Source organism: Aethalodelphis obliquidens, unplaced genomic scaffold (genome assembly GCF_003676395.1).
Source record: "Aethalodelphis obliquidens isolate GAN/ISIS:26980383/991018 unplaced genomic scaffold, ASM367639v1 scaffold17, whole genome shotgun sequence".
In the NCBI taxonomy this organism is placed as follows: Eukaryota; Metazoa; Chordata; class Mammalia; order Artiodactyla; family Delphinidae; genus Aethalodelphis; species Aethalodelphis obliquidens.
In genome coordinates, this window is record NW_020837961.1 from 16,139,664 (window position 1) to 16,164,465 (window position 24,802).

Consider the following 24,802-nt stretch of genomic DNA (forward strand, 5'->3'; position numbering starts at 1 on the left):
AAAAAAAAAAAAAAAAAAAAAAAAAAGAAACACCGCCAGACAGAAAGAAAGAAAGATAGATAGGAAGATAGGTAGAGAGATAAAACAAAAGAAAAGAAAAACTACTTTCCAAGGTCTAGGTGGGTTCATATTTTCGGTAAAACTACATAAAGCAAAGACATGACCCCTAGAAACCGTCCCCAGACCCTGTATGGAGAAGACGTGGATGTTACTTTGCTTTCTACGTCTCCAAATATAAGTGGTCTGAGTGAAAAACAGATGTGTAAGAAAGACACCTCTCAACACCCAGGAGGTGTCTGTCATTCTTACCTCCCCAGGGCACGCAGATGCCAGACAAGGGCCACCTTCAAATCACTGGTGCTTCTCAGGAAATAGGGCAGAGCTGGAATCTTAAAGCTAACAGGGCAGCCAGTCCCAGCCACAAGCCCCTAAAAGTTTTCCAGGGAAAACTCACCTCAGGTCCACCCTTGAGCTCCCTGGGAGACCCTATCAGGCTCAGATCTCCAAAGCCCACCTGGGTGGTTTGTGCCCATGGCTGTCCCACACTGAGTTATTAGCGTATTTCCTTACCCTCATTTAAATGACTTAAAAATCAAAGGTTACTCCCTGGCTTGCAACCCGTTTGTTCTCCTGCCAAAAGGACCCAGAGTAATTTCATTTCTCCACAAACAATGCCACTTCTTTACAGAAATTTCTTCTCCCTTAAGTGTGATACCACATCAAATACCACCCAGAACCTAAGTTAGAAATTTTATGAGATGTTTTCCTCTATGATGGAAGGTATATATTTACTATTCATTCTTACAGAGGCCAGCTACTGCTATTTTGAAATTGTGGAGGTATGTGAGTCTTAAATACCCGATATCATCAGTACTTTATTTTCTTATCTTATTAAATTTCTTTTGAGCTCTCAAAATACCCCCAGAGTACCATGGTATAGTTTGCTGTAAAGTCTTAATATTAAACAATTTGTTTTCAAAGCATTCCCAACAACCTGGAAAAGCAGGAATACTCATCTCATTTTATCCTTGAGGAAAACGGAACCCAGAGAAGTTTGGTGATTTGCTGAAGGTCACACAGCTATTGATTTTTTAGAATCAGAACAGAATGTCTACTTCAATAATCTTTCTCTACCAAGTGGAAGCTGTGTACTTGCTTCCCAGCACTTTTCAGTCAGTACTAATCAACACCTGAGTTTAGGGTTTCTATGTTTTGACCCATTTTAAGGTTGCAGGAACACTGAACAAGAGAATTTTGTTTATAAGGTTTCTGTTTCTTGCAGGGGTGGGCGCAGGGTAGGCAGGAATCACTTTAAGGACAATAATAGGATACTAATAATAGAACACGTATGAGGCACAAAGGACTCCTAAAATGCACAACTTTAACCTTATGAAAAAGGCCAGAGTTTAAATAAAGTCAGAGATGAAGGGCTGAGAGTAAGGGCTGAGATTAATAAAGTCAGAGATGAAAAATGAGAGATTATTAAACACTTAGGAATGTAGGGTGTATTCACTAATGTCTGGGGTGACATCATACGAGACAACCACACCCTTCGTGAAACTGCATAGATCAATGGTTTGATCCAACCTTGTGTTTCTTAGATTTCCAAGCTCTGAACTATGAATACTCCAGGGGGGAAAAAGGAAAACCCAGAAATACTGTAACCAATTCTCCACCTACCCAAATGATGCTGAGAAAAAACAAAAATTGCCAGAAGTCAAACAAAATCTAAGCGACAGTGGTGAGGGTCCAGAATTGGAAGGAAATCAACTTCTCCCCTCAGAATGCCTTTAAACAGAGGTGGCAATATTTAAGGTCTTAATGTTTCAGACCTGCTCAGCCAGGGGAGGAGAGGACTTTGAGGGTGTGTGGTAACATTCTTAAACTTTAAAAAGTCAACATAATTGGGCTTCCCTGGTGGCGCAGTGGTTGAGAGTCCGCCTGCCGATGCAGGGGACACGGGTTCATGCCCCGGTCCGGGAGGATCCCACATGCCGCGGAGCGGCTGGGCCCGTGAGCCATGGCCGCTGAGCCTGCGCGTCCGGAGCCTGTGCTCCGCAACGGGAGAGGCCACAACAGTGAGAGGCCCGCCTACTGCAAAAAAAAAAAAAAAAGTCAACATAATTATGGAAGAAGAAGTAGACTCAATTTACTTGGCACCAAAAAAGAGGCAGCAGAGCTGGAAGGGACAGGAGAAGATGTCAGTTCCAGCATAAAGAGGCCTTTCTAATACCAGCGGGTCTCCAGCAGCGGGGCAGAGAAGGCGGCCTGAGAAACATGGGCTTCCCCTGGCGGGAGCTGAAGCTGTGAACCTCCCTCAGCCGTGCTCCAGGAGGGATTCTCGAAGAGGAGGGGAATCTGGCACCTACTGTCCTTTAGGTTCCTTCCAGTTTTAAGACCATTCTATGATTTCATCCATTTTTAATGGGCTTTTTATTTGTGATTCACACCAAAGTCTGAGCAAAAATCAGATTGTTCCCAAACACTCTTCCATGATCCATGGCTGTACGCAAAGAGCTCCATGGATAACAGGACAGTTATCTGAGGAATTTAGCAAAACAAGCAAACCAACACACACCTGTGCCTGAAATACCGAGACCCTCCCTCACCAAAAGGTGAAAAAAAGTATGGTCCCAACTGTCAGTAGATTCCTGGAGCGCTGTCCTCTCTGGGTTTAATTTGGAGGATGAGAACTTGGCTTCTCAAACTCATTTTCATACTTTTACCCTGCCCAGCCTGCAGGGGCAGTTTTAATTGAGAGGCCTTCAACTGTTTCCATGGAAACAACAATCATTTGGGGGCTGAGCTGGACTGAAGATTCTACTCATTTAATCCCACATTCTGGCAAAAGACAGGGCTGGAGACAGATACTGGGAGCCTGTAGGAAATCATATTCTGCAGAGGACAGAAAAGACAACCAAAAACTTAATTTTTAATGGATCCCAGGTAGTTGTCAGCCGCAAACTAACCTGAATCTTAAAACACAAAGTACGGCAGTCAAGGCCCAGTTTTCTTTTCCTGAGGATTAGGATAGCTAACTTGGATGGGGATGGAAAAAAGACTTACTCTTTCACCTGTGCAGTGTCTCCAAATACTCACTGAAGAGCAGTCTTACTGTTTCTAACTACACAGAGAAGCCAAAGAGGAGCTGAACATAATCCTGGCAACAATGACTGGGGACTACAAAACCGACAGGCAGTTGACAGCTCAGCCTTCTGCTGTCTCAAAGACGGGGTCTTTCCCTGGACTCCTTAACTGTGTTAAACTCAAGTTGACAGATGAGTAAGAAGCGCTAGGACATGCCAGCTGAAGAATAATTATAATTAAAGCTTGTAGTTGACAAGAAGCCGGAAGAAAAAAAAAATCCAATATTACAGTTAAGTCTGCCAAGTGATTTAAAACAGGCATTCAGATTCGTGGTAAATCCTGAGGAACGTGCAAGCACACCCGCGGCAGACACCTTATCTTCCGGGCACCTGTGTGCACCACCCTCTCCTTCAGGGAACAGCGCCTCCCTCTTCTTGTGAGGATTCCTTCTTCCCAAACCCACTCCACCACCACCTCAGAGCTGCCAGCTCTCACGTGACCCCACCGCCCCGGCAGGAGTCGGAAAGCCTGAAATTCCCTGCCTCCGACACCAGGATCTGGAACAGGCATCCGTCTCTAGCGGCTGAGGCTGTAAATGGCCCAACTCTGGAGCCACGTGCAGCGTGTTTTTCACCTTGTGGAGAAAGTCAGTCTGTAGCGAGAAACAAAGAACGAGGGTAGGGGAAGAAAATCCTGACAGTATTATAAGCCCTGGCCTGACCGTGAGTCCTGTGAGTCACTCAGGATCCTCAGACCCCTTGATCGCATAGAGTGGTTGTATCTGGATCTGAATTTGCACCTGAGGAGTCCCACACAACACGACAGCTTCGAATAAACTGTGCTTTAGTGTTGCATCTACGTGCGTGCGAGCACACACACGACCAAAACGAAAGCTCACAATCTACCCTGGAAAAAAGTGTTGGGTCGGGGGTGGGAAGCAGACGGGGCGGGGTGGGCAGTATAGAGGGCAGTGTTGGATTTAATGATACCTTTACTCAGATGGCTGACGTTTCCAGTCAACACAGCAACTGAGCCAGTGTAAATAATCTCCTTCACGCTGACTCACTATCAATTCAGCATCACTAATGAAACAATCAGTTCTGGAAGGAACTTTTAGGTTTTGCCTACGTCACCAACGACATGTACATGATTTCAGCTCCAGTTCTCCACGTTGACTTGAATGGTCAGTCCTTGGGTTTAAATAACCACTTTTTAGAACTCAAACTTATTGAAAAAATAAACCAATACAAAACGTTATCTGGCTACTCTCCTTTGTACCCAGAGCTGCTGCTGATGTGAGAAGAGCACACACAGAGCCTGAATTTGCACCCCAGTAGTAAGTCCTCCTCCTGCCTGGATCCTGCAGCAACGCCCTGGGAGTTAAAGACGTCAAGGGTACTGGCCTTGTGCGTAAGGTCAGAAAATAGCATCCTATGAAGCTGAATCTAACCGGAATAAGGATAAATGGAGGAAGAGCGGGACAGCTGTCCACATGTACTTATTCCTTTAGCCATTTGTTAGGGTTGACGTGAAGGTGGAATTCTGAACAGGAGCAGCAAAGACAGAAAAAGAAGGAGTGAGAATAAGAGAGAGAGCCAGAGACCAAGATTGCAGGCCACAAGAAGAATATATTCGAATACTATAGAGTCAAGAATAAAAGGAGGATTTCTCATACACATATCCTTTGTTAATACATGAAGATTACATTAAGAAAAACTAGTATAAATGAACATCCATCAGAATTCTTCATATTCATACTGTATACACCTGTACCTATATTCTTGTGACCCTCACTCATCTCCTCCAAGTCTACAGCTGTTGGGGCAGCAGAGGCAAAAACAAATCGACCGTAACCAAGTGCTGCTGTAAAGACAAAATGAAGAGCAGTCAATTTAAAAAGTTAAAACAAGTATTTTCAGCAAATTAGCCATTCCACAAATTGGCTGTTAGACAACTAGCTTTTGGCATATCAATCTGGAGCCTTTAAGAGATGACTGCTGAGGAAAATAGGAGATTTCCATTAACCCCTACGTACTAGACAGTATCTCTCAGACTTAGCAAGGAGACCAAGATGAGTCTAAGAAGAAATAAGACACATTAATGGAACACGGCTGAGGCAATATCATTATAACACAAGTTTAGAAAGCCAACAAACAAAAAATGTACTGATGTGTATCTGTCACCATACAAGGGAGCCTCTGAAATTCCAGCTACTTAGACAAGTCTGCTCTAGGGTGTGGCAGACAGCAGTCCAGGGTCGGCCTCCTCCTGGCACAAGCCACCTGGCTCACCTGCAATTTCCCCTGGAATCCAGAAAAAGGGCAGCCTGGACAAGGGCTAGATGTAGGGCAGACAGACAGACGGGACATCGCAATACAGACTACCTTGTCTTGAATCTCAGTTCCACTACCTATTACCTGTGTGATCTCGGTTAAGCTACCAAACCTGCCTAAGCCTCAGTTTCCACATCTATGAAATGGTACCCTACATCATAAGTTATCATGAGGATGTAGGAAATAATCTAAGTTAAATCCAAACACTATGCTAAGTCTTTGGCACATAACGAGAATTCAATCAAAGTTTATCATCACTACTGTACTGGACCAAGAGGAAGACATCAGATGCTACAGAAAGCACACTGGAGGGGCTTCTAACCCAACGGCTTTGGAGAGGAATCCATTCTGCTTTGGCACTTGCCCCGCCTGACCCCCTTCTAAGAAACTCCGTGGCCACACTGGATGATCGTGTCTAAAGGAGGTGGCAGGAACCGACGTGCCAATCAATCTTCTTTCTTGAGAAACTGGACGTCACCTAAAAGGCACTCAGAGTAAAGGCAGAAGGAAGAGGCCATGAGTAAGCAAAAGCCAGGAGTAGGCAGAGGCCATGAGGGGGTGGAAGCTGAGAGTACACAGAAGCGGCGCAGCGGAGAAAGGAGCAGTGAGAAGTCAGCCAGTAGCGGAGAGCATGCCCAGCAGCCGGCAGCCACGTGGCCGGGATGCTGCACACTGAACCAGGCCAGGGATACCACCGCTGCCAAGAAGCTGACTGCGCACGCTGGTCGCTGAAGATTCATGGCTCCTGAATGACTTCCCAGTTACTAAACCATGTCCCATTCCCTTCGAGATCTCGTCCTCCAATGGTCTGATGAACATGGTAAGTCTCAGTAAGGATATGACTCCACCCTCCACCCTCCATCTCCCCATCAGCACCTCGTTCATTCAACGGTCTCTGGAATTTAAGCAGCCCCTCCCCAGGGTTCGGCGATAAAAGACTATATTCTGAGCATCACTATTTCTTCTCGGAAGAGGTTTTTACACACATGCAGAAATGAAAACGCAAGCAAAACTCCAGAAGGGTTTCAAACCAATAAACCTCAGGAGTGTCTGTGGTTTTCCCCACCAGCACAGAGCAGCCTCTGTGTGCCACCTGGCAAGCTTCAGTCTCTTCTCTCTCAACTCAGCAAAGAAATGCAAAAATAGCATTAATAAGCCCCTAAAGTCTGGGACTTTTCTGCTTTGGCATATACAGGCGCATTCCTTCCCACTGCTGGATAAGAAACAGAGAGACAGGGAAATGGAATGTGCACCCAAAGCCAGGCCAGATGGACCCCTTGGAGATTTATGACCCTGGGCCCTGACTCACCCACCCTGCCTAAACTACTCCTGGGTGAAACTGGCAACACTTTTCCTAGAGTAAGAGGGGGAGAAGCATTTCCCTACCTGAGAAAGAATGACAAGATAGGACATTTTCAAGAAAATGAGCTACTCAGAGAGGATGGCCCTGGAGAGCTGGCGATGGGTTTTGAAACAATGTCCACAGGAAGTCCAAGCTGGGACACAGGGGCACAGGGAAACGTGCCCCTTAACAATTCATCGGAGATCCTCAAGGAATGTTACAGGGCAAAGCCACACTGCAAACTCCAAAACACCCATGTATCTAAGGAATTCCTGCAGGATCCAGAGAGAGGATGCAGAGGAATGGGAGCTGGCTGGGACCTGAGTTCAGGGAGATATGAGGGTGTAGGGGCAGCATAACTCGTGGCCTGGCAAAGAGATGTAAGGTTAAAGGAAGACCGGACGCTTTCAAGATGTGTGGTTTTCCATTTTTATCTTGTCAGAAAAGGTCATCGGTGAGATTCAAGTAATCCCTTCTTGCAGATAAAAATCGGCCACTGCCTGCTTTTGTGGTGAGAAAGAAAAGGAGGGGTAGTCGTATCTCAGGGCTCCACAGACTCCTGCAATCAAGCAGCCACTGGGGAGGACAGCTGCACCAAGTCCCCTCGCTGGTACCACGCTCAGGCCGGGAAACTACCATCACCACCCTGGTGGGAGTGACTGCCTCTCTGAACAAGGAAACAGCCACTTGCAAAAGTGTCGCTTTTCAGAAATCCAGCGTGTTCCTAGCCACTCTCCAGATATTTCATTTGCACGTTCAGAAGATGAGAGACATACCCAGGAATATTCCTGAGTAAAAAGTTTAAACTGAAATATGTAATAGAGGCTCTGATCACGGTGGCCCTGCAACTAAGGCGGAAAAAAAAAAAAGTCTAGCCTAGTGGCAGGTGATCACTATTCTAGGGCTTCAGAGATACACAACTCATTCAGATCCTGAGCAAAGAGGAATCACCTGAGAGGTGCCGGGTGCTGTGCTAGTCATGCGTATTTGGAGAAAACGTATGGTGACACCGTCAGGAGTTAGTCTAGAGGGAAGACAAGTTAGCAGGAGTGCGCTGGGCAGAGGTATGAGCAGTGTGTGTTATGGGGGTGTAGACAGGAGGGGCAGAAGGTCACGTCAGCAAGTACAGAGACAAAGCGGCAGGACCAGGCCCACCGAGAGGTCTACCTGTGAGTATGACAAGTGGTGAGAGGAGACAGAGGTTGGTGGAGCGGGGCAGGGTTTGAATCTGAAGGCCTTTTGAGCAGAGGAGGGTCATCTGTGCATTTAGAAAGCTTACTCCTTGGGCAGCGGGTAGGTGCTAAGGAAACTTACACCTGCTACAGCTGCTAGCAGCTAAGGAGCCGCTAGGTTCCGTGGTGACACAGGCGAGAGATGCTGAACGCTGGGACGAAAGCCACGTAAGAGCTCCCCTACCGAGCACGGACTCCGCCAGGCACGGGCTACCTGCATTATTTCCCCCTCACAGTAAACCTTCCAGGTACGGCTACTATCCACGGCAGGACACAGACCCAGAGACGGAGTAACTTGCCAGGTGACCCGGGTGAGAAAGTGGCCGAGCAGGGGCTTTGAGCCCTGCCACCTGACCCCAGAGCAGTGTTTTAACCACGATGCTCTACTGTCTGAAGAGAGACAGCAGCAGTGGGCAAGCCGATTCTTGTTTTCAATGTAACATCATGTGCTTGTTTCTAAAATGTTCAGAAAACTATGAAACGTGATGTTAGAATGATAGTCACACCTCAGACTTTACTGATAACAATCTGAAAACCAAAGTGAGTAGGAAACAACCTCCCCCTACACACACACACACACACACACACACAGGCAAAGACTTCCTTCTCTTGCACGTCTCAGTGAAACCAAGTGGATAAGAAGTGGGTGAGGGAATTGAGATTTCTCCAGAGAAAGCAGTCGCTGTGCTGTGTGACTCTCCTTCCTGGGTAGGGGAGCAGGATTCTTTTGATTCAAAACCTAGTAAGGAAGTTTCAAGGGGACCCCTGAGGAAGCTCTGAGACACCACAAGGAGGGCCTGAGTCTGCCCGGGAAGGAGGCTGTGGCTTGAGGTCTAACCCCTGCCCCGGAAATCTGGGGTTGAGGAGGGCAGCAGGGCAGACAAGGGCTGTCCCGGTGGGACTGGCCTCACCCCCAGACGAGCGTGCCCAGGAGAAAAGATGACGGCAGCACAGGGCAGGCAGCTTGGGGTGAGAAGAGACCCGAGAAGCAGATCTGAGAGGAGCTGGTGGACGGCACGTCTGGGCAGGGGTGCAAGGCGGCCACGGGGAACAGGGATGTCCACCAAGCTGAAGGGAACCGCCAGGCAGAGGGACTCGCAGGGAAGCTTCCAAAAGACCAAGGCAGCATCCCCTTTACCAGCTGTCAGGCCCAGAGGGCGAAGTCCCACCCCTACTTATGCCCTGACAGGAAGTGGGTAGAGGAACCTCAGGGGGACCGGGGGAGGGGTGACAGGAGGAAGCAGGGGGCGGGTGAAGGCCTCAGCCCTTCCTCTCTTCAGGGGCGCAAGGCTAACGGTGCTGGGCAAGGGAGGACACTTTAAGGCAATGTTAGGTTCGGGGTTTCGATTTATTATCCAGCCCTGTCTAATAACTGGGCCTGGACTTGGGCCTAAAATGAGCGCAGGACTCTGGTATCTGAGGGTAAACAATGAAGACACTCAATTTTTGACCCCCCTGAATTTTCATTCCTGAGAAATCCCTCTGCAAAGTTTACCGGGACATACGAACAGTGAAGAATTAAGGGTTTTTCCAACATATTTCATGTGTCTGCTGACCATACTGGGTACAGCACCTACAGATCATAGGCTGACTTTCCAGGTACTGAACGACAGCTGTGGCTTTCAGATTTTTTTTTTTTTTTTTTTTTTGCAGTGCGTAGGGCCTCTCATTGTTGTGGCCTCTCTCTTTGTGGAGCACAGGCTCCGGACGCGCAGGCTCAGCGGCCACGGCTCATGGGCCCAGGCGCTCCGCGGCATGTGGGATCCTCCCGGACCGGGGCACAAACGCGTGTCCCCTGCATTGGCAGGCGGACTCTCAACCACTGCGCCACCAGGGAATACCCTGCTTTTCAGATTTTTAGCTGCAACAGAGAACTTGAGGGGATTACACGGACAATTGAGAAAGAGATGCAAACTTCCTACATTTCAGGTAATAAACTGACATCTTCGAAAGTATTTTCAGCATCTCAGAAATGTCTCCTTGAAGTAGTATCTCAGGTGAGGCATGCCTTTTTCTGTTTAAGTGACCCGGTAGCCACTTCCACCTACCACCTTCCCTCTGGCTACCTTGACCGCTACTGCTAAGAACTGCCTGAATCACGGAATCTCCTTGTCTAACTTCTCCTTCCTGGGAAAACAGGGAAGGTATTTCCAAGGCGAGTCTACTGTACGATCGTGACAGCAAGCAACTGGAGGGTTCTGAAGTGAGACTGACAATTACAGGCAGTGGTCAGGGCGCAAAGCCTCCAGGACAGTCAGGGAGAAAAGCGACAGAAGCTAGAGCTCTTCTCATTGCCATTCTGCCTCCTGGGGCAGGACTGTGCACCCACTCTCTCCTTCCAGCCGCTGCCGACAGAGCCAGGCCAGGCGAGGAGGTTGGAGGAGCAGAGAGGGGACTCAGGGAGGGAGAGCCCGTGGGGGGCACTCTTGCATATTCTCATTCACTTGGTCACAAGCAACACGGCATCCGCAGTATAGCAGGCACGATGCTAGACCCGAGCATAAAGCGGTGAAGGAGACGGGCTCCTGGCCTCGAGGAGTCTTCAGGTCAGACAAGCCAGGCCCGGCACCCCCTCCGCCCAGGGGGCTGGTGCTGGGGAAGCGGTGGCAGGACGCCCAACAGGAACCAGGAGCTCACACTGAGGACCAGGGAAGCGCACTTCTCCCACTCGGAAGAGCCGAGTCTCCCCCTAGCCCTCAATAGCTCTGCTGGCAGCCGCCTCGCTGGCGGCTGTCAGTGATCTGTCGCTCGGCCTCTGGCCCCGACCTGAGAATTAAGTAAAAAGCGTAAACACGGGAATTCCCTGGTGGTCCGGTGGTTAGGGCTCCAAGCTCTCCCTGCCAAGGGTCCGGGTTCCATCTCTGGTCAGGGAACTAAGATCCCACAAGCCACGCGAAAGTGGGTGGGGGAAGGCATAAACATTAGGCAAAACGGAAGAGGAAAGGTACCCCTAGTTTTTCCACGAATCAAGATAATCATATATAGAGTCCCACTTTTATGCCAGAAATAAATAAAATTTTCCCCTGATATCCAGAATTAATGGATGTAAGAAATCTGCTATTTCTAACACTGAACCCCTATCATATCAGACTTCAGAAACCACATGTAATTTTACTTCCTTTTAGGCTGTAAGAACTGATAACATGCTTACTAGAGATCTGAGGTGACTACTGACTTCTATACTGCGTGATAGAGCCAGGGTTTAAAAGAATGCTTTCATCTTCCCTTTTCGCTCATTCATTCACGAACGTCTATTACGTGCCAGTTAACGTTCTAAGTACTAGAGTGTAGCAGTAAACAAAAGTCCCTCTTGGGGCGGGGGGAATCCTTGTTAGCACAGAAGTGATAAGTCCTATGAAAACACAGAGGGGGAAAAACACAGGGAAGAGGGGAAAAGGGCTGGGATTGGGGTGAGAGTGGCTGCTTCACCTTCACCTACAGACAAAGGTGACATTTGAGCAGAGACCAGGAAGGAAAGGACGTCAGGTAGGGGAAGAGCAGTGCAAAGGGCCTGGGGTGGTGGGTCCATCTGAGATGTCAGAGGAACAGCAAGATGATGAATGGGGGCTACAGTGCATCAGGGGAGGGCACAGTGTGGGAAATAAGGTCTCAGAAGTGAGGGAGCACCACACACAGCTTTGAGCGAGACAGTAAGTGCACTGGAGGGTTTGGAGTAGAGAAATGACAGCATCTGTCTTACATTTAAAAGAATCACTCTGGCCTGGGGTGGGAGTAGGGGCACAACAGCAGAGGCAGGGAAACAACAGAGGCTTCTGCACTAACACAGGCAAAAAGTGGCAGCTTAGATCAAGGTATAGCCGTGCAGGTGGTACAAAGACATCAGATTCTCAATGTAGTTTCAAGGTAGACACATGGTGTTTGCTGAGAGACTGAACACAGTATGAGAAGAAGAGATAGAAGGGTGTCACGAACACCCAAGTGGGTGAAAGGACAGAGCTGCCATTTCCTACAATTGGGAAGAGCAGGTTTGCGGGGAGAAATCAGGAGCATTGCTTTGGATTCTTACGCTTCCGAAGCCCGGTGGGCATTTAAGCAGAGATGCTGGGTAGGCTTGCGGATGTGACGAGTCTGGGATTCAGATGAGGCCGGGACCAAATATCTAAATTTGGAAGTCATCAGTGACAGATGGTACCTAACGCTCCAAGCCTGGATGAGAGCTCCCAGAGCAAGAGTGAAGAGAGAGAGGGGTTTCTTCAAAATTCAGAGGTCCGAGAGGCGAGCTGGACCTTGCAAAGGAGTGTGAGAAGGCAGTGCTTACGAGGTAGGAGACCCAGAAGTGTGTGATCTCTTGGAAGCCAAGTGAGGCAAGTGCTCCTGGAAGGGAGGAATCATAAAACATGGCTTAGTCCTTGCTTTGCTGGTAAGAGTTTCAGGGCACCTGGGTGAGGAAATGATGTGCTTCAGGACCCATATGGTTTCAATAAGAAAGCGCCAGGGTGAAATAAGTCCTAGGCTGGTTATTCAGAGAAAAAGACAAGATGCAGAAAGACAGTCTGATGTAATGACAAGTAGATGGACTAGAAATTCTTTGACTAATGACACCCAAGGGCACACGTAAGTGAATGAGTGTCAACCCCAAAGCAAAGTTCTAGTGACATGTCATTGGGCTCTGCCCTTGGCCTGCTCAACGTATCAGTGGCTTCTATCAGTGATAACTACACTTGACTGCAATCAGAACAATATAAGAGGCTTGCTAAAAGAGAGCCTCCCTGGGGTGTCTACCCCAGACCTACTGAATCTGAATTTGCCAGGTGGCACTGGGACAGAGAGCTAAAGGCAGGCCTGAGTTCAAAGAAGGAATTGAGGGAGGAGGTTGATTAAAAGTACAGCTAAAGCCAAGCTAAATGGAACGGGGAATGTGCTGGATGACAGCTTTGGGCCTTAGCAGGTAGACACGCAGGTAGAATATAACTGGGTCAATTTGGAATCTTGCATTTGCCTCTGAAAATCAGCCAGATGTGGGATGGACAGAGGACACCTAGCTGGATCTGAGACCAATTTGGGACTCTCGGTGATTAACCGTGTGATCGCAAGCTGCACTGACAGCAGACAGGAGAGAAGGGACATGATCCAGCCATACCCTCTTTGGCCCCTAAAGCACCCTCTCCCTGGTGCTCATGAAAGGGCTCCACCCAGAGAGAAGCAGATGTGCAGCCTGGAAACTCAGAAGGAACCAAGGACTAATACGGAGAAGGACTTACTGTGGGATCCAACAGGGCAGACCCACATTCAAGGAAGGAAAACTAGTAGGCTAGTAGGACATGATTCTAATGGGGTGGGAGGAAGGTCTTTCTAACAGTAAGAGAAACCCAAAGAGAGAGAAGGTCTGAGCACTTTGCCAAAGGAATTGTTAAACTTCTATACACTCCAAATTAGCATTGTGGCAATGCGTTGTTTTATTTCTACGTGTATATGTTTTATGTATATATGCATGCCTTTCCTAGACCATCAATTCCCTGAGGAATTACTTGCCCAGAGCCCAGCGCAAGCCCTGCCCCATGCCGTGTGCTCGGCAAATGTTCTTTGAATGAATGAGTTGCCAAGCCTGTTGTAGAGGTGATTCACGCTCCACGATGGTCAATGTTCCTTCTAAAACAGCAGATCCTATGATTTCTGAAAAACTGCACACAAACCAGTTCCCTCTGGAGACACACTCATTCTTTGCATCTCGACAGTCTATTTGGAATTTAGATAATATAAATTATTTAATTATTATGTCTAATATTCAACTGTAATATCAGTCCTAGGTTTAAAACCCAGCCTGGTATTAAGTAAGTATGAGGGGTAATAACTTTTGCCTCCAAGGTTTCTGTACTCCACACGAAGAAGTGCAAAACCCCATCTGTGAAGGAAATCTGATCCTTCCAGCTGTGACCCAGTTTGGGGATTTACCCTCTAGGCCTCTTTTCAAGTAAATGTCACCACATCTCCACTGGGGGGATTTACTGATTCATGGGCTGGTGTGATCCGCCCTGCAGGTGCATGCAGCTGCCGCCCTTGGCCGGCTGTGGTTCACCTCAGAACGTCATCCCATCCGAGGCCTGGTCTAGCTTAGAAGGTAACCCGAAGGGCTTCAACAGAGTAGCCTCTGCAGTTACCAAGTCCATCAATGCACATCACATCCTCCTTAAGAGACCCCAACACAAAGCCAGTTCTCGGGTCCATGGATCAGAGCCTGGAACTCTCCTAAAACTTGAGGCAGCTTTCAAAGCCACCGTCTGCTCCTTTCCCCATGTAGGAGTGGACGTACTGTAGCAATGCATCCAGGGGAGGGAACCATGTCTCCAGAGGGCATTTACCTCACACCGGGCGCTGTGCTGGGAGCCATCTCATTTCATCCTCACAGCAACCCTATGAGGTGACATGAGCGGCCCCTGCATAAACAGGGCAAGGGTATCTCAGATAAGTTAGTGCAGCTGCCCAAAGTCACACCGACGGAAATGGAGGGGTCAGCATCTGAACTCTGGTCTGTTCCGCCTAGAGCTGTGCTTCTTTTTTCCTCACGGCAACCAGAGCAATCTTAAAACAAAAGCCAGAGTAGGACACGCCCTTACCAAAATGCCCCGGTGACCGCCTCTCATCCAACTTCTGCAGGACGCTGTTGGCTCCGGGCTCTGCCTGCCTCTCTTTCCACATCCTCACTTCTTCTTGCTCTGGCTCTCTCCCTTCCAGTCCTACCAGCCTTCTTCCTGTTCCTTGGAATCGCTAAGTCCCTGAGACTCAGGGCCATCATACTTGCTATTCCCTCTGCCTGGAATGCTGTTCCCCTAGTGCTATGCAGATCCCTCTAACTTCATCCAGGTCTCTGCTCCAGTGCCCCCTCCTCAGGGAGGCTGTTCCCAACTACTCTACCTAAAAGAGACCCCTTTCCCCACCACTCTCTAACTAGCCCTTACGCTACACCTGACGTTTCTCAGCGGCACTCACCATACCTGCGCGCGTATTCCTGGCAAGCTGACTGCTTACTGCCGAGGCCCCCACTAGAACGCAAGCCCCACGGGGCAGGGACTCTGCATCACTCACTGCTGCATCCTCACCCTCAGGCTCAGGGCCCAGACGCGTGGCCAGCGCGCACCAAACTGGGCTGTTGCGCGTCGTCTACCCTCTGCTGCCTCCGCTTGGTCCCAGCTCACAGAGCCCTGCTACACAGTAGCTGGGTAACCTTGGCCAAGTAACCTCAGCTCTCCAGAGAAACCTTTCATTTGCTGACACCACTGGCCCTGACAAAAGAGGGAACTGCTATTTCATCCCTCCCTAGAGACCGCATCATTCCCTTGCTCTGCTATTTGTATGACACTGCCAGTTTTAGAATTTTGTGATTTTATCAGAGAAGAGACATCTGGGGCAACTGATGAAACAAAAGGATAATTATATTTCACACAGAGAAAAAAAAAACCTTCAAAACAATGAATTTTCTATGTATTGCTAGAATAGACAATGAGTTCATATAATGCCTTCCAGCATCATTTCAGAGCTGATAGAAATGGATTGATAAAAGGAGAGTTATAAAGAGCTGTATGATCTGTCATCGAAGCAAACAGAGGGCTTCTAAAAGTGGAATTTCCGAGATTCCACCAATACAAATCTCCAAGCTTACAAGGGGATTGAGGCAGAAGCTGATCCTAAACCAGAAGGCCAGTATTCAACAGAACAGTTTCTAGAGATAAAATTACCTCTGTTTTGGGAACGTAATTTGTCTCCCTTGACGTATAATCCCCGCCCTTCCTCCTAAGGTGGCTGGAAGGTGGTTCATTTTCCATAAAACTTTTCACACTCTGTAGAAGTATTACGTAAATAAACAGAGGGTGGTTCAATTTCAAAACTCTGGATTTATTTTGAACTTATTGGACGCAGTCTATCTAAACATTGTTTTACCTGTGGAAATTCCTTCCTACGTCTGAAGGGCTTTTGTTTGCTGGACTTTCGTAGTTTTTCTCTTCTTTCTTAGTACATGAAATACTTCAAAGGAACTCCTGACTCTGGGCCTTGGTCAAGCTCAGAGGGTGAAATACCAAAGTGATAAGAGAATGGTCTTCTGGGGAAATTTCAGCCAATGTCTTAGTTTACAACTTTTAAGCAATCCATCCACTCACTCACTCTCACAGGTGGGAGATAACAAAACTTCACTGTGTAGCCAAATACCAGAACAGATAAAATGCTGCCAGTGATCTCACATCCAAAGAAGGAAGCAAAAAGGAGTTTGTGTTTATTTTTGAATTCCACTGCTTGGCTTCAGTAGAAGTTGCAGAGAAAAATTGAAAGGTATGGATGGGAAGTGAAGTGGAGGAATGAACACAGGGCAGTGGTGTCGTGAGTGTGTTGTTTACAGAACAAACCACCCAGAACATTGTATCTTCATGCAGCCTTCTCCTGCCAGATTTATCCCTTTCTGTGCTGTATTTGATTACAAAGTTTGAATATTCCTTTAAACTTTCAATCAGCAGACAAGTGTTCACATTAGCAACAGTGATAAGTTTATCTGATGTTCAAACATGAATTATACCTAGCTTCCTTCATACATACCGCATGCTAACAGCTCAGCACGTAATGCTCACGCTAAAATACCATTTTTTATGGATTGAATAATCTTCCAAAGGGTTTTTTAAAAAGTAACAGAGAAAAAAGGCTACAGGTGCTTTAGTATTATTTATAAGCATTACTGAAATTCTTGTAGAGTGACCAATTTAGGCTCCATTCTTAAAGAGTCTTTGAACTGTGACGTTATCTTCCAAGAGTACGTTTTCATTAAAGAGCCATGTTTCCATATACTTGGCAGTTGTCAAAGAGGAAAAGGAGACAGCATATAATGTGCAGCTTCTTACAACCAAAACGTGTGCATTTTAATGATGTTTAACTTACTTTTTCATTCCACGCCCACAGTCCAATTCCAAGAAATGTTATTCCCAAAAACTGAAAGAAAGGGAGAAAGTGGTGTAAGTATGAAGGTAAATGCCATGTTTTTACTAGTACAAAGTTTGCAATCAATTTTTTGGTTACTTTACCTGCTGAGAAATAGTTTTCTCTAAAACCTAACAGTCTTTAACAGGAAAAGAAATACCATCATCCCCTCGATTAAAGTTATTACAGTATGAGGAAGGGCACCTGCTTACTGTTAATTAAGCTGAATGCTTAACAGATCATGAAGAAGAATAATTAGGTAGAATCTTGAGTAAAATTAAAGTCATCAATAATGTTTAACGCTGCCTTTTGGATAGGAGAGGAATCAGTGAGTAAATCTGAGCACGATGTTCACTAGAAAATGGATAAGTAGGGCCATGAATTTAGAAGAGCTGGAGATTCTCTCCTCGCCGTCATGCCACCATGAGTGGGCCGGGGCAGGGAGGGCATGCCGAAGCCCCCAATGTCCCTCAGCAAGCTCTTTATCACTCCTTCAAAAGGGAACGTGAGGGACCTCTCTGGTGGCGCAGTGGATAAGACTCCACGCTCCCGATGCAGGGGGGCCCGGGTTCGATCCCTGGTCAGGGAACTAGATCCCACACGCATGCCACAACTAAAGAGCCCACCTGCCACAACTAAGACCCGGTGCAACTAACTAACTAACTAAATAAAAGGGAACGTGAATCTTATCAAGTCCAGGGTGACCCAAAGAAAACACCTGGATTCTTCTGTTTGTCGGAAACTTAAAATACTTATATTGCAGTTGAGAGGGCTTCCATGACTCGGCCTGGTCTCAACTCAGTGCTATAACTTCATGCATAACACAGAGTACACAAATAACCCCTGAGATTGAGTTGAAAAACACACAGACTCCCTCATCAGCTGCACTGAGTATGCGGCTGCGGAGGGGAGCCGTCAGTAACCAGGGGGACGGTCCATTTGAATTAGTTCTCACTGTCCTCCACCTCCTTTGAGATACACATTTTCCACCACATTTTAACATCTCTGAAATCGGGATGTGTCTTAAAAGCCATGATGTCTCATAGTCTGCTTTTCTTCCCTTGATCGTACCTGAAATAATGGTGTGTCTTATAATCAGAGTTTCACAGGTTTGGTGACACATTGCACAGGGTGGTCCACCCACAAAGAGCTCAGTGATCAAGACTGGGTGTAACCGGCCACGAAGAAAAAGACACATCTTAGTTCTCTTCTTTATTATCAACAGCAGCTCTGAGTTTCCTCTCCAAACAGTGAAGTGAAAAGAGGGTGGGCAGGTTGACAAGCAGTTTCAGCCTCACGGCAGCTGTTTCTTTTACTAACACCTTGATCAAGTTAAGTGTCAGGGAAGCTGTCCACTGAGAGGGGGGCATGGAGAAAACAAGAGTGAGGGTGGCTACTCTCTCCAGTTTCAGGGGAATCTGAGACGGGTCCACCTGGCGAGGTCTCAGCCATTCGCAGCGGGGAGTTACTGACACTTTGTAGGCAAGGCTAATAAATCCGAAAGGGCTGGGAAAACAGCAGGAGCAGAGAGGGAAAAGACGGGACTGCAAAAAACACCAAGGAATGACCGCTCTGAAAAGGTGGTGGTGTTTTTAAAAGCAGAACTTGCCAAATCCCTGGACAATTATCTGACGCCGCAGTGAGATAGCATCCGATGCCTTCTGAGTCCCTACACAGAAAAGCTCACAAGCAAAAACCGAGGACCCCTTTTTTCCTACCCTTGCTCATAGAGGTTTGAAAAGTGTTCAGAAAAATCTGTCTTCAACATCCCAGCAAAAAAGCCCACTACGCTCAGCCCCTCCACTGCCCAGGCCAGCATGCTATTTTGCTTTACAGTTCTGATCTGAAGCCACAAATGCACCAGTCCTCCAAATGACTCGAAAGGTTTGGGGCACTCTGTATACACAGATAAAGCAATTCAGCACGTCACTCTCATATTCATAGGTCCTAGGCACAGTAGGGTAACAAGGGACAAGTGCATACACAGGAGCCCTTCAGACCTTAGAAGACATGGAGCGCTTGACTTCCACACTGACATCAAACTCAGCCCAGTGAAATGCAAGACGTTCTGATGCTAAAGCTCTTTGTGGACAAAGGTTCGGTCACTTCCCTGATGCAGTATTTAATCACAGTGTCGCCTCAAGCAATGGGTGAGATGTTGTGGCAGAGGACGCAGTGGTCCACTGTCCCTCTTGCCGTCGAAGAGGGTGAACGTATCATTGCTGAGGGCCCCCGCCTCATCGCTAACATTAAACTTCTCTATTACTTTCCAGGCACTCTGCTTAGTGCTTTGTATGTCGTGTCTCTCTTAAGCGTCACAATAATTTTGTTCTGAAATAGGCACTATTATTAACCCCTTTTTAAGAATGAGACACATGAGGCTGAGAAAGTTTACTCCGCTCAAAGGCACACAGCTTCCTAGTGGAAAAGCAGAGATTTGAACCGAGATGAGTCTAAACATCAACATATGTGTTCTTACCAGTTTTGACACATCCCCCTTTTCCCCTATGGGACAGAAAGTGGAGGCATTCAGGTTAGAATTATAGGGGATGTGACATGGGTATCATATATTCCCTCCCCAGGAAGCAAAGGGAAGTTGAGGAGGTAAAAAGAGATGAAAACCTTGCCTTCACATTAAGAACTGGTTGTAGAACAGACGTTCCCCGTGCTGGTGTCATCAATGGAGTAAAGCGGAAAACAGAAAACTTCAGCGGGGGGTCAACTTTCTCCTCTTTGTGCGGAGTTCTCCTCTCTCTTCCTGGCACTTTGGAAAACCTTTTTCTTTCCCAAATCATATATAAACAGATTGGAAACCAAGTTTTCATCAAAGAAGAGAAAAAAATCAGGACCTAAAGAAGACTCACAATTTCCTTTATAATCTTGCTCCAGTATTTCCCACCTTAACTGTGACTTTCCAAACAAGGTTTGAGAATTTGAAGAAAGAACACTGAATCTGAAGTCCAGGAAAGCCGTCAATAGCTAAGTGAGTGCCACAGGGCCAGGGCCTAAACCCGTACATACCTTTGCCGCTCCATCACCAGTAAACGTCCTCCCAATTACTCTCAGCCCATATGTTTTGCTTTAAAATCAAGTTGTTCCAGCTCCAAATAATTAAACAGAGAAGAGCCAAAAAAACAGAGACAGGCACGCAGCGCTTGAAGCACACTGAGTTTCCCCTTTCCCACCTCCCAAAGAAAAGGCAACCATAAACCCCCAAACTGACCTCATTCTGAAACCCAGAGGCCGCTTACAGGGAACAGCCAAGAACATTAAAGTCAGCTCTTTATCCCTCTGAAACAGAAATAACCAGATCTGAGGCGTCTTCCCACGTGGCAATATATGCAAACATGCAGTCAAATGTTAGTCTACCCAGTTTTTGATGATTTTAAATGAATATTAATTTTGCCAACATTTGTCGAATGCGAAGTATGAACTAAGCACCGTGCTAAGTATTGTGTTTTATAAGAGTGAGCTAAAAGAGCACTGCCTAATACAGCAGGCCCGAGCTACTGGGCACCTGAAAGGTGCTTAGCTCAAACCGAGATGTGCTAGTAGGTGTCAAATATACACTGGATTTAAAACACTTAATATGAATAAAAAGAATGTAAAAAATCTCATGAACCACTGTTTATTTTTAATTGAAGTATAGTTGCTTTACAATCTTGTGTTAGTTTCAAGTGGGCAGCAAAGTGAACCAGTTATACATATATCCACTCTTTTTCAGATTCTTTTCCCATACAGGTCATTACAGAGTATTGAGTAGAATTCCCTGGGCTATACGGTAGGTCCTTGTTGTTTATTGTATATACAGTAGTGTACATCTGTTAATCCCAAACTCCTAATTTATCCCTCCCCCCCTTTCCTTTTTGGTACCTATAAGTTTGTTTTCTACTTCTGTGAGTCTATTTCTGTTTTGCAAATACGTTCATTTGTATCACTTGTTTAGATTCCACATATAAAGCATATGAGTGATATCATATGATATTTGTCTTTCTCTGACTTATTTCACTTAGGATGAAAATCTCTAGGTCCGTCCATGTTGCTGCCAATGGCATTATTTCATTCTTTTTTATGGCTGAGTAATATTACAGTTGTTTTATTTTTGATTACATGTTGAAATGATAATACTTTGGATATATTGGGTTAATAAATATATTTAAATTAATTTCACTTATTTCATTTTACTTTTTTTTAATTGAAGTATAGTTGACTTAAAATATCATATTAGTTTCAGGGGTACAACATAGTGGTTCAATATTTTTATAGATTATACTCCATTTAAAGTTACAAAATAATGGCTATATTTCCCTGTGCTGTGTAACAGACCCCTGAAGCATATTTATTTTATACATAATTTTTAAACTACAGCCACTGGAACATATAAATTATATATGTGGCCTGCACTATATTATTATTGGAAAACACTGTTCTGAAGTGTCCCACAATGATCCCATGCAGTAGTAGTAGTATTATCCCCATTCTACAGAAAAGAAAACTCAGACTTAGAAACATGGAGTAAGTCTTCCAAGATTACACAGGCACCTGAGCTGGGTTGCTCAGGAAACATGACTTCTCAGTCCAAACTCAAAACCATTACAGTACTTTGCTAATGTGCATAAAATCTCTGTCCAGCCAAATAAGGGCTGGAGAACTATACTGAAACTCACGTCCTAAGACTCAAAATCACTTCTTTAATTTCTAGGTGTTCAAGGCAAAGGTATGTTTTCCTGACTGGGAGCAAGGACGGCACTGGGTAGAAACAGAGAGTGGAATGCTGATGGAAGCCTGCCAGGCTTGGCAGGACAAGAGCCAGCAGAGCTGATCCTCAGGAAAAGCTGGAGAGGAAAATGGCCCTAGGATGTGACTAGGGTGCCGGGGCTTCTCTGCCGGGAGGGCCACATCTGCCCCCTTTTCCCTGAGGCCTACAAACAGAAAATCTCTTCCTCAATCTGTTGTTTTCACCCCTGCTGAGCCTCCAGCTTATTAGAAATGGATCAGTGCTCCATTCTAACTGGTACCAAAATGGGTACTTCAAGAAGCCATTTATCCATCTATCTACAACCTTCCACAAATATTCTCGAGTTCCTACTTTGTGCTAGGCACTGCTTTTGTCTTGGGATAAATGGAGGTAAGAAAACAGATTTCTGGGGGGAAGGGAAAGAGAACTGGGGCAGGGGGTGGGGGTGGGAGAAGAGGAAGGCTCTTCCCAAGAACCCTGTTGGGTCTTCTGAATTTTGAACCATTTTAATGTATCGCCTATTCAAAATACAATACCTTTTTGAATGTTTACCCAAAAAAAGATACATTTTAATCAAACAAAGTGTAAAAGGCAAAACCACCCTTGATGGTGCTCTAAAGGAGAAAAAAATAAGGCCGATACAAACCATAAGAGGGAGATTTGACCTAGAGAGAGGTCCAGGAAGGCTTCCCTAAGTAAAGGATGTAGGAACTGGGGTCTGCAAGATGAGATGATGTTAACTGGCAAAGAAAGGAAGGAAGAAAGTTGCAGGCAGCGAGAAGAGAATGTACAAAGGCCCTGTGGTGGGAGAAGCACAGCAAGTAGAGGGGTCTAAAAAGTGACCGGTATGGCTGGTGCACAGAGAATGGGAGAACGGGGGAAGGTATGGCAGGTTTGCAATGAGAGATGCAAGCAGGACCAGCCCATGCAGGGCCTCCTAAACCACACTAAGGAATTCAGTCATCACCCTAAGAGTGACAGGAAGGTATTCAGGGCCATACATACGTAGTCGGCTGAGGTGGGGTGAGAAGGCAGGTCTTTATCAGATTTGAGCTTTGGAAAAATGATCTGAGTTGCAGAAAAGACTGGAAGAGAGTTCAGAGTAGATGCACAGCAGCTAGAAGGAGGGCACTTTGGTCATGCAGACAAGACCCGACTGTGTCCTGGACTGAAATATGCTGGAGAAGCACATGGAATTGAGAGTATTTAGATGTAAAACTGACGTTTTCGATGATACCTGGATATGGCGAAGGGCTGGGGGTACGGGTGAAGGAGAGGGAGATATAAGGATAATGCCTGTGTTTCTGGCATCTTCTACATGGGGACTCTGGCTCTTCTAAATCCATCTTATGTCCTCTGACAGAAATAACTCTCGGGTGTCAATTTTGTAACTAGCTTGAGATCTAGCAGCATTTCTGAAGGACAGTTTTCTTTCATGGGTATTTTGGCTGCTGTGTGAATTCTCTTGGAAACAAGTTTCAGCTTGTATACTTTTTAAACATAAATTATTTAAAATCCATATGCATGTCTACGACCTCCTACTACTTTTATTCATAAAAGGAAGCAGTTACGTATAGATGTATGTTAAAGTTCACAGGCGATTCTTAAACATTTTCAATCCTTTTTGCTTCAAAAATAATAATTACGTCCATGGCATCTGCCCAGCACCCTGTGAACAGACTCAAAATAACAAGGCAGCAAGGTAAACACAATAGAGGAAAATAAAAATCAGGCTAATCTTCTCACCTAACTGGAATCTTGAAAATATTATCCTAAATAACAATGGAAAGAACGGGTGTTCTTTAATCATCCTGATGACATTGTTTTTAACAATTTCAAGCTCTGCCTGAATCAACAGGAGAGACGCATTTAAAACATTTGACACAGAAGAGAGGAAAGAGAAAGAACGCCATTAGGAAAGATGTATTTTCCTGAGCCTGCAACACATGTACGTTTCATTAAGATGTTTTTCTGACACTGGAGTATGAACAACACCCCAGGCCTGGCGGGGCAGGTGGGGTGGAGCCGTCCACACAAGTGTGCTAAATGCCTCTGTTAACAAAATCCATGTTCTCTCACCAAGCAGGGGCCGACTGCAGGAACAAACTGTCTCTGGCATAATGCTTGCCATGTCTGAGGAGTAAATATGGGCTGGTGGAAAATTCAATGCACAGAAAGGCAATCCTTGCCACTGGGTCTCTGCATCCCAGTTTGTACATTCAAACTGTCTGGAATCCTCGTGATAAGATGGCGTGGCAGACCAAGTTCGAACTTGTAAACAGGACATTCCCCATCTGAGCCAGGGTCAACCTCTCACTTCACTTCGCCCACGCGGCCTCCTCCAAGCGGCCTGAACACACACAGCTTGCAGAAGCCCAGCTCTGGAACTTTGTGGTTCTATAATCTCAGGAAAGGTTCTTCATTCATTCAACACATATTTATTGAGCATCTACTGTGAGCCAGGCAGCCCTCTAGGGGCCCTGGATAAATTGGGAAGCAAAACAGGCAAGTGTGCCTCCTCTTGGGGCTGATATTCTAGTTGGGGCGAGGTGGGGAGGGAAAGACAATTAAGAGGAACATATATGAGTTAGATAACATACAATTTTAGAAGCACTGCAGGAAAAGAGAACGGCATAAGGGGAATGAAACATGGTCCAGGGTGGAGGGAGGTGTGACACTGAAATACAGCCTACAAAGCAAGTCTCCACTAAGAAAGCTACATAAGCAAAAACATGACAGACGTGAAGGAGCTGACTGGTGGATGTCGGGGAACTGTGTTCCAGGCAAGACAGCAGCCTGCCTGAGGTGCTACGGCTGAGGTGTACAGGCTCACTGGAGGAACAGCCACCCGAGGGCCGATGCAAAGGACAGAGAGTAACAGGAACCACGCTGGCTGGGCTTTGAAGGCTATGGTGGGTGGTGACTGTGATTTCTCCCACAGAGAGAAGGAACCACTGGAGGGTTTCCTGACTTCCTACAGCCCCCTGGCCCTCATCTGTCAAATGGAGATACTAAGGGCACCTGAGGAAATGCACAAAACAGCTACAGGGGTCAGTGTGACAACAAGCGACTGGGTGAGATTCAAAAATCGAATCACATGCCCAGAATAGTTGGTACTTCCAACGCCTTAGTTCCCTCCCCGTCCTCAGGC

General features: G+C 46.4%; 1 protein-coding gene across 2 annotated transcripts in view; it reads right to left on the minus strand.

The window, feature by feature from the left end:
• The window catches only part of TSPAN5 (tetraspanin 5), a 175,404-nt gene that overhangs the window by 14,412 nt on the left and 136,190 nt on the right, over positions 1-24,802 (minus strand). For both annotated transcript variants that reach the window (XM_027116960.1, XM_027116961.1), the window contains exon 2: positions 16,875-16,925. In XM_027116960.1, the coding sequence (XP_026972761.1) occupies positions 16,875-16,925 (51 nt within the window). The remainder of the gene's footprint in view (positions 1-16,874; positions 16,926-24,802) is intronic.